Source organism: Sander vitreus, chromosome 8 (genome assembly GCF_031162955.1).
Source record: "Sander vitreus isolate 19-12246 chromosome 8, sanVit1, whole genome shotgun sequence".
NCBI lineage: Eukaryota > Metazoa > Chordata > Actinopteri > Perciformes > Percidae > Sander > Sander vitreus.
The window spans coordinates 7,370,431-7,384,536 of NC_135862.1; the positions used below are offsets into that span (position 1 = coordinate 7,370,431).

The 14,106-nt window shown below is 40.7% G+C and overlaps 2 protein-coding genes across 2 annotated transcripts in view; both read right to left on the reverse strand.

The window, feature by feature from the left end:
- Positions 1-4,675, reverse strand: part of swap70b (switching B cell complex subunit SWAP70b) — a 39,042-nt gene extending 34,367 nt beyond the window's left edge. The window contains exon 1 of the mRNA XM_078256548.1: positions 4,494-4,675. Within this exon, the coding sequence (XP_078112674.1) occupies positions 4,494-4,589 (96 nt within the window). The 5' untranslated portion in view covers positions 4,590-4,675. The remainder of the gene's footprint in view (positions 1-4,493) is intronic.
- Positions 4,676-6,968: 2,293 nt separating this feature from the next.
- On the reverse strand, positions 6,969-14,012 carry wee1 (WEE1 G2 checkpoint kinase). Its single transcript, XM_078256546.1, has 10 exons — positions 13,032-14,012; positions 12,103-12,314; positions 11,776-11,842; positions 10,752-10,924; positions 10,267-10,535; positions 9,966-10,055; positions 9,736-9,821; positions 9,466-9,636; positions 8,996-9,141; positions 6,969-8,150 (listed from the first exon to the last, which is right to left on the reverse strand). The coding sequence occupies exons 1-10, from the start codon at positions 13,518-13,520 to the stop codon at positions 7,994-7,996; spliced, it is 1,860 nt and encodes a 619-aa protein (XP_078112672.1). The 5' UTR covers positions 13,521-14,012; the 3' UTR covers positions 6,969-7,993.
- Positions 14,013-14,106: the final 94 nt, after the last annotated feature.

A 14,106-nucleotide genomic window follows, 5' to 3' on the forward strand; every position in this document is an offset into this window, starting at 1 on the left:
AAAACAGAGAGCTCGACACACAGGGTGAAAAGAGGAGCTGCAGCAATGTGCAGTACAACAAAAAGATGGTGTTTTTTGAAAATTAAACCACGTAAACCTATTCTGATATAACTTCTAAATACAATTATGAACCTGAAAATTAGCATAATATGAGCACTTTAAAGAGGCACTCCAACAAATGTAACCTATCAAAGTCAACTTACTATCTATGAGGAGCACCACACTCTTATAAAAACAAGTTGTATTATGTCTTCCGTCTTTTTACAGAAAGCCTGGATTAGTGACCAAAAGTCAGGATATCTCAGCCTCTGTTTCACTGAGGACGAAGCTTAATTATTTATCTTCCTTTTCTTCTAAAATCCAGGTGTTTATGTTAAGTATGTAACCCTATCAAGGTTCAGTAACCTCTATCTATCTTAAATATTAAATTAAGTCAGTGCTATTTAAAAGACCCTTGGATATTTTTGGTAGATTTCAGTCTGAGAAGTCCAACACATCAGGAAAGACTTTGTCAATCAGAAATGTTCTAATGAACACACATTTCTTTGGCACACTTTGTGCTTTCCTGCATTTCCAAGATTGCCTTTCATCAACATGTTGCATTCAGAGTGGCAGTCAGAGAAGAGGGAGTTTCGCCTCTTTTAACACATAAAACATGTCTTTGAGCTGCATTGTATTCTGGTCTATTTGGTGCAAAATAATCCAACTAAAAATTAACCTTTCCTCTTTAGATTCAGAGGCAGCTGACCTCAAGACGGTTGACCTTTATTGTTGATTTCTTTTTTTAAACTGCTGAACAATGTCTGGCTGGCACAGAGCTGGAAACATGTGGGTGTGTCATAAAGTTGAGAGTTATCCACAGGAAATACAAAAAAAAAGTTTACTTTTTTTTTTTTTTTTAAACTGATACTGACCCAGTGATTAACAACATTTAACTTGTTTACTCTTCAAAAGCCACAAAAGGTGAAATGATCTAACATGAATACGAGACAATGCTCCAGCTTTCAGGCTGAAAATGACACTGAGGCTAACTATTGGGTTTGCATTATAATGATCACAGATGAGCTCTATGGGCAGATTAATCATCGTTAGTGGTGGAATGGAACAGGTACATTCATCAAGTACTGTACATCAAATTTTACATGAGTGTGTTTCTTTTCATGTCACTTTGTACTTCTACTTCACTACATCTCAGAGGGAAATATTCTTTTTACTGCATTGCATTTACATATCTGTCAGCTTTAGTCAAGTCTTCACAAATTAAGATGTTTGCATACAAAACATACAAAGAGCTTATAAAATGAGGTTTTGTTGGAAAAAAATAGTTGTAAAAACATTTCATGGTTCCAGCTTTACGAATGACTTACTGCTTTTCCTTTGTCATTTTTTTAATAATTTCATTAATTCACATTTTCAGAATCTTTACAAACCAAACAACCGATTAATAAAGAAAATAATCAGCAGATTGATCTATAATGAAATTAATCATTAGTTGCAGTCCTATACAAAATGAGCCCCACCTCAACCACATATAAATCCAATAATATATTATAGACAGTCACAGGTGCTATCTTCTCCGGGAACCATCACCTTATCGTGGTGGAGAGGTTTGTGTGTCCCTATGAACCTGAGGGCTGTGTTGTCTGGAGCTTTGTGCTCCTGGTAGGGTCTCCCAAGGCAAAGTGGTCTCAGGTGAGGGGCCAGACAAAGAATGGTTCAAAAATCCTATGAAAAATCGAGGAAGGGATGAAGTGACCCTGCCCGGAGGAAGCCCGGGGCCCCCGTCTGGAGCCAGGCCCAGATGGAGGCACAGCCTGAAAAAAAACAGCCCGAAAAAGCTACGTGGCGGACATCCCTCCATCCCATGGGCCCACCTGTGGGAGGAACCGCTGGGATCGGGTGCGCTGCCACATGGGTGGCAGTGAAGGTCAAGGGCCTCGACGGACCAGACCCGGGCAGCAGAGGCTGGCTCTGGGGACGTGGAATGTCACCTCTGTGGGGGGAAGGAGCCGGAACTTGTGCGGGAGGTGGAGCGCTACCGGTTAGATCTGGTGGGGCTTACCTCTACGCACAGTCTTGGTTCTGGAACCATACTCCTGGATAGGGAGTTGGACTCTTTCTCTTCTCCGGAGTTGCCCAGGGTGTGAGGCGCCGGGCGGGTGTGGGGATACTCACAAGCCCCCGGCTGAGCCCGCTACGTTGGCGTTTAACCCGGTGGACGAGAGGGTCGCCTCCCCTACGCCTGCGGGTTGTGGGGGAAAACTCTGACTGTTGTTTGTGCATATGCACCAAACAAGAGTTCAGAGTATTCAGCCTTCTTGGAGACCTTGAGTGGAGTCCTGCATGGGGCTCCAGTCGGGGACTCCATAGTTCTGCTGGGGGACTTCAACGCGCACGTGGGCAATGATGGAGACACATGGAGAGGCGTGATTGGGAGAGGAACGGCCTCCTGATCTAAACCAGAGTGGTTGTTTGTTGTTGGACTTCTGTGCTAGTCATGGATTGTCTATAACGAACACCATGTTCGATTTCATAGGGATGCTCATAAGTGTATCTTGGTACCAGAGCACCCTAGGCCAAAGGTCAATGATCGATTTTATAATCGTTTATCTGATCTGAGGCCGTATGTTTTGGACACTCGGGTGAAGAGAGGGGTGGAGCTGTCAACCGATCACCATCTGGTGGTGAGTTGGGTCAGGGGGTGGGGGAAGACTCTGACAGACCTGGTAAGCCCAAAGCGGGTAGTGCGGGTAAATTGGGAACGTCTGGAGGAGGTCCCTGTCCGACAGACTTTCAACTCACACCTCCGGCGGAGCTTTTCGTGCATCCCTGTGGAGGCTGGGGGCATTGAACCCGAGTGGACAATGTCACCAATCCTGTTTGTAGTATTTATGGACAGGATATCGAGGCGTAGTCGGGGTGGAGAGGGGTTGCAGTTCGGTGGGCTGGGGATCTCATCGCTGCTTTTTGCAGATGATGTGGTCCTGATGGCATCATCGGCCTGTGACCTTCAGCACTCACTGGATCGGTTCGCAGCCAAGTGTGAAGCGGCTGGGATGAGGATCAGCACCTCTAAATCGGAGGCCATGGTTCTCAGCAGGAAACCGATGGAGTGCCTTCTCCAGGTAGGGAATGAGTCCTTACCCCAAGTGAAGGAGTTCAAGTACCTTGGGGTCTTGTTCGAGAGTGAGGGGACAATGGAGCGGGAGATTGGTCGGGAGAATCGGCACAGCAGGTGCGGTATTACATTCAATTTATCGCACCGTTAGACGAAAAGAGAGCTGAGCCAGAAGGCAAAGCTCTCAATCTACCGGTCAGTTTTTTGTTCCTACTCTCACCTATGGTCATGAAGGCTGGGTCATGACCGAAAGAACAAGATCCAGGGTACAAGCGGCCGAAATGGGTTTCCTCAGGAGGGTAGCTGGCGTCTCCCTTAGAGATAGGGTGAGAAGCTCAGTTATCCGTGAGGAGCTCGGAGTAGAGCCGCTGCTCCTTTGCGTCGAAAGGAGCCAGTTGAGGTGGTTCGGGCATCTGGTAAGGATGCCCCCTGGGCGCCTCCCTAGGGAGGTGTTCCAGGCACGTCCAGCTGGGAGGAGGCCTCGGGGGAGACCCAGGACTAGGTGGAGGGATTATATCTCTAACCTGGCCTGGGAACGCCTCGGGATCCCCCAGTCGGAGCTGGTTAATGTGGTCCGGGAAAGGGAAGTTTGGGGTCCCCTGCTGGAGCTGCTACCCCCGCGACCCGACCCCAGATAAGCGGATGAAGATGGGTGGATGGATGGACAGGTGCTATTTTCAGCTTGGAGTACTTCTAATAGTTTACCTACCTTTTCCTGATTAAACTGGCATACATTTACTTCAGCAACATTTTGAATGCAGGGCTTTAACTTGTAACATAGATTTACAGTGTTGTATAAGTACGTGTACTTATAAGTAAAAGGATCGGAATACTTCATCCACCACTGTTCATCCTATCATGTTATTATAAACCGTCAAAAGAATGTTTATAATGAGCTTAAGCGATGCAAAATCCTTTATTATCTCTATTAGTAATAGCATCACTTTAGCAGTGCTGTTTTGGTGTTGATGTTGGTAGTTTTAATGTCAAACTAAGACAACAAAATATTTTAATGAGTTCGAAACTCCTATAAACTCTTCCTTTATCCTTCAGTTCTTTTACTCCAATATTCCTCCACTCATTTGTACTTTTTGTGCGTGTGTTTTTTTCTCGAAACAAGGGGAAGTCGAATTACTTACTTTAATTAATCAGTGTGAAGACAAACAGGTGCGGATCTGCTGTCGTCGCACAAACACAAGCGCAGTGGTGTTTTTCCGCGAAGAAAAAAAGTTCAACATTAAAAAGGCTAATCTTTTTAAATTTACCGAAATGTACCAAACATTGACACCAGTAGGATAGTATCGTGCTCGACCAAAAACACCAGCTCAGACACCTCCCGCCCCAAAAAGATGCGTAAAGTAAAAAATAAAATTACCTTCAGCTGAGATTTAGACACTTTCCCGCTTTTGTCCACATCCAGAGCAGTGAACGCGTGCCAGATAGACTTCAACAGTTCGTCCCGCAAAGCCATAATGCTGAAATTAAACTATTGTCTTCTTCTCTCTTTGGCTGTGTGTGTGTGTCTCTTCCTCTCTGACTCTGAACAGCTCAACCTTCTGTTGGACACGATGAGGAAAAGTATTTGTCACATGACACTGCGTGTGCGGCATGCGTGTTTATGCGTGTTTATGATTGAAGAGCTGCAGCACCGCTCAGCGAGAGAGAAACACAACCACAAAACTGGTGTGTAGTTATCATTTTATGGATGTTTTATGTTTTCTCCAAAGTTCATGTCAAGAATGTACATGCGTTACTGTTATACAAAACCGCCTGAAACTGATACCAGTGGTGGAATGCAACTTTGTACATTTACTAAAGTAGCCTACTGTACTTGAGTTCAAATTTGAGGTACTTTTACTTTAGTTCAGTCTTTTTTTAAGCCACTTTCTACTTCTTCTTCGCTGCACATTGGGTAGTGCTTATTAAATATGATGTTTTATAATAAATTAAACTGCCCAACAGAATTTACAAGCACAGCCAAAACCATTAGTCAATGAATCAATTGGACAAATGACAGAAAATTAAGAGTCAGAGAGGACCATTTCGAGTCTTTTTACTTTTAATATTTTAAGTACATTTGTCTGATTATACTTGCATATTTGTAACTAAGTAACATTTTCAATGCAGGACTTGAACATGTAACAGAGTATTTTTGCAGTGTGGTATTAGTATTTATTTTATTTTAGTAAAGGATCTATAGGGCTGCCATTAGCATATGAGATTTTTTATGACATACCAAATAATGACTTTTTTATAACTTTTTTTATGACATAATATACTATGACTTTTTCGACTTTTTAGACATACTATACTATGACTTTTTATGACATACTATATTATGACTTTTTTGACTTTTTATGACATACTATTTTATGACATTTTTATGACATTTTATGACATACTATACTATGAGTTTTATGACTTTATGACATACTATATTTCGACTTTTTATGACATACTATACTATGACATTTTTGACTTTTCACGACTTTTTTTTCGAAATACCATGATTTTTATGACATTTTTTATGACATAATATACTATGATTTATTTTAAGACTTTATGACATACTATACTATGATTTTTATGACATACTATATTATGACATTTTTTTTACTTTTTATGACATACTATACTATGACATTTTTAAGACTTTTTTATGACATGCTATACTATGACATTTTTAAGACTTTTTTTCCCAAAATACTATACTATGACCTTTTTATGACATTTTTTTATGACATAATATACTATGACATTTTTATGACTTTTCACCACTTTTTCAAAATACTATACTATGACCTTTTTATGACATTTTATGATATACTATACTATGACTTTTATGACTTTATGACATACTATATTATGACTTTTTATGACATACTATACTATGACATTTTTAAGACTTTTTGACATACTACACTATGACTTTTTAGACATACTATACTATGACTTTTTATGAAATACTATATTATGACTTTTTATGACATTTTATGACATACTATACTATGACTTTTATGACTTTATGACATACTATATTATGACTTTTTATGACATACTATACTATGACATTTTTGACTTTTCACGACTTTTTTTCGAAATACTATGACTATGACATACTATAACATTTTTATGACTTTTGTGACATACAATTCTATGACTTTTTATGACATACAATGACATTTTTTTTTACTTTTTATGACATGTTATACTATGACATTTTTAAGATTTTTTGACATACTACACTATGACTTATGACATACTATATTATGACTTTTTATGACATACTATGACATTTTTGACTTTTTACAACTTTTTTCAAATTACTATACTATGACATTTTAATGACTTTTTGACATGACATTTTTATAACATACTATGACTTTTTATGACATACTATAACATTCTTATGACATACTAAATTGTATTTTTATTACTTTTTATGACATACAACTTTTTTTGGCTTATGACATACTATACTATGACAGTTTATGATATACTTTACTATGACTTTTTAATATACTATGACTTTTTATGACATACAAGCAAAATGCAACGCATATGCATTTCATGTCACATTAAGGGGCAGTGCAAAATTTTTGAGAGCTGCCATTGGCCCACTGGATGCACTTTGAAAAACTATGCTGTACATACAGTATGTATTAGAACAATGTAGGTGGAGATTGCTCTTACCTAGATCAATTGTGCCAAACTGGGAGAAAACCAGTTTAAAAGTGACGTTTTAGATGTGGGACTGTATTGTATTAATATACTGTAATCTGACAGATTTCCAGTGTTTGTGAAGAGACGTTCCTTCTAAAAATCACATAAAACCACAGTGAACAGAACACAAAGTGTAGATGGTGAGAATTTATTAAAAGAACATATTTACAAGTTTACAACAGAAAGGTTGTTTTGTGTTAGAGACTACAACAAAAAAAGATGAGGAATACTTTTCTAAATAGTAATTAAAGATGAGCATCATGGGGTGAAAACAAAACAAAAACAGAACACGTGAACCTAAAGAAAATGACAATGATTGTTCTAATGCTACAGGCAGGGTTGGCAGCACCAATCAACAGGGGAAATTAAAACGCTATGGATCAGTTCATCACAGATAATGATGCTCACTGGTTTTGATACTTCAAAAACAAAAAATGGATGATTTTCCTCATGATGATCCATTCTCAATCCGACCAGAAGAACTAACATTAAATGGAGGAAGCGGGTTCCTGCTACTTAAAAATAAGAGCCAATGACCTCCAGAACAATCCAACCTGAAATGGGCCAAACCCTGATACACACAAAACATCAATAGCAGCAGGTTACTTTTATTTTTTCTCTTTAAAAAAAAAAATTAAATGTGGCAAGTTCCAGGTGTTGCCTCCAAAGTGCTCCATTACAAACACAGAAATCGTCAGTTCTCCAACCCTCTGGTACCCAGCATCAGGCATTTGACAGGCAGTAAGGTGCGCAAGGCAAGTACAATCACACTAAAGGGAGCGTCACTGCAGCTTCGATCTGCTGCCATCAGGCTTCGGCTTTGTCGAAGGAAGTGCAAGGACAGAAATGGAAAGAGAGTCTGACGTCTATGCAAAACTTAAGGAATGACAGAGTGAAAAAAGGTAAAGTAACTACCTTTCAGGAATGACAGTTTTTTCCCCCCAAAGAAAAAGTCCATCAGGAAAAAAAAGGGCTGAACTATGTTGGCAATGAGAGTCTAACGAGATGAGTTCAAGTTCTACAGCTTTGACCACGACTGACACGGTTCTCCTCGAGAAAAAAAACTAAAGATGTTGATTCTTCTAAACTGGTTTTGATTAAAAAGGTCCATGAGCCTCCACGTTTCACTTTCTGTCAGGGTGGATTAAAGTCTCAGTAGATGGTGAGGCTGACCGACCGGTTCATCTTCTTGCCGATGAGTCTGGAGGTTCTGGGGTTCGACTGGACTGTGGAGCGGGTCAGGACCCTGTCGGTGGACAAAACCTTCTCCTCTGCTGCAGCTCGAGCCTGCTGGGCCTTCTTCAGCTCCCTGAGGAAAATAAAGAGGTTACAGTTAATCATGAGACCAGAAGGCAAGGGTCAGTTTCTTTGACTGAATTAGGGATGCAACTAACGATTAGTTTTCTTATAAATTAATCTGCTGTTCATCCCAGTTTTGCAAAGTCCTCAACTTGCTCGATTTGCCTGACCAACAGTCAAAAACTCAAGATATTCAGATTACATCAAACAAAGAAATCAAGAAAATTAGGACCGCAAATAACTATTATTTTCATTATCGATTAATCATCTGGTCTGTAAAATGGCATTCACAACTTCCCAGAGCCTGTGTTTTAAAATGTCTTGTATTGTCCGTCAAAGAGTCCAAAACCCAAAAATATTTAGTTTACAACTTAGAAAACATATTTAAGATGGTAGAACCACTGCATTTTTGCTTAAAAAACCCAGACTAAAACAAATAATCTACTATCAAACTAGCTGACGATTAATTTTCTGTTGAAGGACTAATTGATTAAAGCGACTATTTTTTTCAGTTTTACATAAAATCCTCCGAAACAAGGTAATACTTTATCTGGTATCTTAGCTTGAAAAATAGATGAAACAATTGATTATCAAAACAGTTGAAGATTACTAATGATTGATTCAGCTCTGATCTAGAAAAAAATCGACAGTGTTAGAAAAGCAGGATCTCCCAAACAAACAGTGAATGTATTACCGGTACTCTAAATATATTTAACATTTCATCACAAAAATAATTCTCTGTGGCTTCTTTTTTGCATCACGAGCTGTCCAACCACTTTAACCAACAGTCTCATTCAACACCTACTAATAAGTAACAATGGGTTCAATAGTTTTTCTGTGTGTTTGAATGCTTACTTCTGGAGCAGTGCGTTCTTGAACTTCTCGGCGTTGAGCTCGACTCGGAGCTGGTCGGCACTCATTCTGGCAGCAGTGAGGAGCACCGGGTGTTTGATGAGCTCAGAAGTTGATGGTCTTCTACTTTGATCAGGGTGGATCATCAGCTGAAAGACAAGGAAAAAAATAAATAAGGATTATTGTATTAAAATGACCTTTTTCTGTTTAACATATCGTCTCGGCACCTAATGCCTCTATTAACTAAATTTGGTTCAAATGAACTAACACGAGTGACAATTTTACAGAAAAATAGGTGACATACAAATTTGTTTTAGATTCCCTCTGTCAAAACAGGATGGAATTGCCTCAGGATAAGGAGTGAAATAAACACTTCAACCACTATCTTTAGGACTTAGAAAATAATTGGCAACAGACACACTGACAGGAGGCAAAACACGGGATATAACAAGAAATATAGTGTTGACTGTTACCTTGAGAAGACTGAGAAACTCTGGAGAAAGCACTTGGGGGATGGCGGGGAGTTTTCCCTGTCGGATCTCGTGCCATTTGTCTCCATTGGTGGGAAGAGGCTCGGCCCCCGAGGCGCTGACGACAGTCAGAGCCAGAGCAAAGATGTCCGCCTTTGTCAACTTACTGTAGTCCTAAAAAAGAAAATCAGACCAAGAAGAAGAAACGTTATCACCTTTGTAAAGCTCAATTTATTCAAAAGTAAAGGCAGTTTCTAAAGCAAGATGACAAACCTCCTGTAAAACTTCATTGGCCAGGTATCGGCTGTCACCTTCCTCCACTTGTGGATTGTTCACTCGTGTGACGTGACCGAGATCACCTGGAGAGGGAACACATGCAAAATAGATTTACGCCATGAAGCTGGCCCTCTTACAATGAGTGCAATTTATATCAGTAAAAGATTTGTTTAAAAAACAACTTTCAAATGCCTGAAGTCATCACAAGAACCATGGAAGCAGCATACCTATTTTGTAGACAACGCTGGTGGTCAGTCCTTCTTCCTCGTCACATTCATCGCAGCCAGCTACAGACTTTCGTGAAATAAAGATGTTGCCTAGGACAAAGACGTTAACATTTCATTACTTTCTGACCCCAAATGTGTCTAGCTCTGTTGCATAAAAAGACACAAATGTAGATACTTCCAAGGTGTTATCCGTATAATTTCTTGCATCAGTGGCAGAAGGTAATGCCTAAAATTCTACACAAATCTACTGACAATTATCACTACTACTACTAGTATTATTTTAACACCCCAAAGTACTCACTGGGCTTGATGTCCATGTGTACCAGAGATGTAGAGTGGATGTACTTGAGTCCTCGTGTGACTTGCAGCAGCAGATCTTTCAGCTCCAGCTCAGACAGGTAACTGAGCCGCCTGTAGTTCTCTGCGATGACGTCAGACAGCGTGCCGCCGTTGCAGTACTCGTTCTGGATGAGCATGTGATCGTCCTCGGCCCAGGCCGAGTAGTAACGCACCACGTGGGGATGTTGGCCTAGCACGGCATGGGCATAGACCTCCCGCAGGGCGTTCTGTCTGTGGAGGAGGGGAACAGACCGTTTTAATTAAGAGACGCCTGTGGTACGTTTTGCAGTGAAAATGAAGAAAGAAATGTCATCGCGAGTCTTTTTTCTCTCATAAAAACACTTCTTCCGTTGGACATCAGGTAATAATGAGTCCCTAAAATAAGACAATTTAAGATGACAACGTAATCCTTTGTAACTTTCTCAGATTGTTAAGAAGTCGACTTACTCGTCTACTGATCCTGCCAGAGGTTTCTTTGACCTCTTGATGGCGTAGATGCAGCCATCAAGTCTTTTCACACACTTGAACACAGCACCAAACTCCCCACAGCCGATCTTCTCCAGCTCGAGGAACTCTGAGGTGTACCTAGACATCATGTTGCTCTCCATCATGGTTATTCTCTGAGGGCAGAAAAACACATTTACGTTTTTTTTTTAAATCAACTATTTTTCAGTTGCTTTACAACAGACATTTAACATATTCATTGAAACCAGGAGGTTTCCTCTGTGAACTGGTTTTAATCAATCCACATATAAAAAGGTATATGGAGAAGTGATTTTGCTGACACATTTTAAAGCTTAAACTAAGCCATAATTGACTGTTTATTATTAAAGCCATAGTGCGTAGTTTGTCGCCCCCATGAGGGATTCTAAGTAATGACAAGCTAACTGTCGACGCAGCCACGATACAAGCCTTCCGTGATTGCGCATGCAGTTGCTTGTATGCGAGGAGGACACGGAGGATTAAAAAAAGTTGGGTGGAGCCGATGGTCTTAATTAGCTTTGTAGCAACTCATTTGGCAATGGCTTGAATGTAACGGACGTTTGTTAATATCAAAAAGTAACGCAAATAAAGCTTTAAGGTATTGTTGAAGTAATGTATTAAGAAAAAAGTACAAAGCATTTTTCATTTCATGGGACGATTTGCTGCTTTTCTCTGTTTAATAGTGATGTAAATTGAATACGTTTAGGTTTTCGATTGCTGGTTGGACAAAAACAACCATATTAAAATGTCAACTTGAGCTTTTTTTTAAACTGGTTTCTGATATAGTATAGGCTATATGATCAATCTACTAACAAAAAACAGATTATTCAAAAATGCAACTGTCATCCATTATGTTGCAGCTCTAAAAAGTTTGAGATGAAACTTCGTGCAAACTGTAACAAGTGTCTAATAAAGAAAATATATTCTTAATTGTAAATGTGTGTATCATTATATGTAATTAATGCAATTCACGTGAACATTTAATTACCTTGGATGGTGGCAAGACTTCCTCCTCGGCCTCTCCGTCACTGGCCTCCATGTCCTCTCCACAAGAGCTGAAAGATAGAAGACAATAGAGGATGTTGGTTCGCATTCTGGACAGCAGGGGGCAGCACTGGGAGCTTCACAGGCACATGGCAGAGTTCACCAGTAACCATGAGGTCTTGGTTCCCAGCCAAACCCACTGAACTTAGTTAACGGCCTTAACGTATTTTATTACGAGAACAATGGGTTTGATCGGTGTTCAAAATAACAGACTTTTTGGGGGATTGATCCCTTTCAAGACAAACCAAACCGTTTCAGACAGAAAACTTACTCATTCCAGTGTGCACGCTTCCTGTTTCTCTGCTGTGTGGCCGACTGGATAAGGAGGGAGTCGGGGGTGAAGGGGTTAAAGTTGACCTGAGGGGTTTGCGGCCTCTTGTTGCTGTCTGTAATTGACTTCCGTGAAGACTCCACATTCTTGAAGAGGGCAACCCTCCTGCTGGAGGATCCTGGGCCGGAGCTCCTGGCTTTGGACAACAAACTCTGAAAAATGCGAAGGAATAAGAGACAAATTTAGTGCTTTGTTAATTACTTGAGAGCAACAGCAAAAAAACGTAAAAAGATTTAAAAAGGCAGACCATCTACTTGGTGAAGAGTGTGAATAAACCTGGTTAATAAACATATGGTTCTGAAATAAAGTATTAAGGGATTTCTTGAATTTGGTGCTTAAAATGTTATTCTATATAATAACAAACATGATAATAAAAAAACATGCCCAGACATAAAACTCCAGGTCACCAAATCATCTGGCTGGCTGACTACAGTGGGAGCATTATGCAAGAGTACAGTTGTACATTAAGTGGGTCACTGTGTTTAACTGACACAGCAAAAGTATCCCATGGAATTAAAAAAAAAAAGAAGCTTTGTAGCTTTGTTTGTACAAGCTGGGAGTTGCTTTTTTTCCACAGATTCTTTCCAATTCAACACATAAGATCCAGAAGCAGCCAAATAAATGCGGAATACAATTGAGACATTTAGAGAATAAATGTTACTCTGAAATGTTCTGTGAAGATGTTTTCTAAGCTAATCTAAGGGAACACCTAAAGTTTAAATCTGTGTGCCCTGCAAACATGGGAGTAAATTCTGTAAAGTTACATAAACTGATAACACGTTACCTAAAGTTTAAATCTGGTATATCCTGCCAGTGATCTCAAAAACACTCTTAACATTGATATAAGTCTTTTATAAACAAATTATAACCTTTGGCGTGTGCGGTGTGTCAAAAAGTCTGAGTTTTCTGAATGTTTTATGTGGAGGTGTGTCCGGGCAGTCTGGGATCGGGGAGCTGGATCCTTCCCCGTCGTCCTGGAGGTAAGGCCGCTCCGGTGACCCTCCGTACAGCCGAGAAGCTTTCCTCGGCGACGGTGAGCAGTTGGCAGAGATAACACTGCTCGGTGATCGTAGGTGAGACGGGGAACCGAAGCTCTCCTCGTCCCACAGCTCCACGTCGTCGTCCCCGCAGGACTGGTTCAGGGGGCTGCTGCTCCCTTCTAGCCGTTTGTCGACGGGGTCCCGTCGCACTGGCATCGGGGAATCCATCTCCGTGAAGCCAGACTCTCCTCCGGTGCTGTTGTTAACGTCCTCAATGGGTTCATCCTCTCCGTCGCTGCATGCAAACTGTAATTTTTGCCGAATTTGTAGAGTTTTAGGAGAGGGAGATCCGTGCCGATGGCGGCCGTAGCTCGACATTTTCAGGATTTAAACCCCGGCGTAGTCGACGGGAAAATCACGCGGTTGGACCCCCACTACCGTTTGTAGTGGCGTTTCTCGCAAATAAACACAAATATATCGACTTCTAACTACCTTAAAATAAAGGTATCGATATAAAAAGTGACCCAAAAGTGCCGTGAGACGCTTAAAGGTCCGTTAACATCCCAGAAGAAGTTAGTTGTTTGCTAACTCCAACACGCCCATCCAACGCTGAGAAATGGCCCCGGAGTGGTTAGCTAGTATTCACCAAGAACAACGTCCCGAATTTAAGGTTAAACTAAAAGCATATCCCCAAACTAGTCCGTCCAGTCGAGTATCAGTATCAGTCACTACCTTCTTGATGGCTAACCAACACAGAAACAAGTCTTTCCGTAATTAAACCATACCAATGTTTACAAAAAAAGTTTTGAATGAGTCAAGAACGGCTCTTCCTATCACGCGCGTGGCAAAGGACTTCCCGCGACCGTTGGTCACGTGTCCCGGCAGCCAATCAGAGCGCGTCTCGAATTTTTGAAAGAAGGGCGTTCCAGACAGAGAGGTTTCGGGAGGCGTTACGTCATCGAAG

Excerpts from the sequence above, each read along its gene's own strand:
- wee1 (XM_078256546.1), bottom strand. The coding sequence starts at position 13,520 with ATGTCGAGCTACGGCCGCCATCGGCACGGATCTCCCTCTCCTAAAACT. Across the intron at positions 10,056-10,266 it reads ACACATGGACATCAAGCCCA|GCAACATCTTTATTTCACGA; the intron begins GTGAGTACTTTG and ends TCTTTGTCCTAG. Across the intron at positions 9,142-9,465 it reads AGTTTCTCAGTCTTCTCAAG|CTGATGATCCACCCTGATCA; the intron begins GTAACAGTCAAC and ends CTTGTCTTTCAG.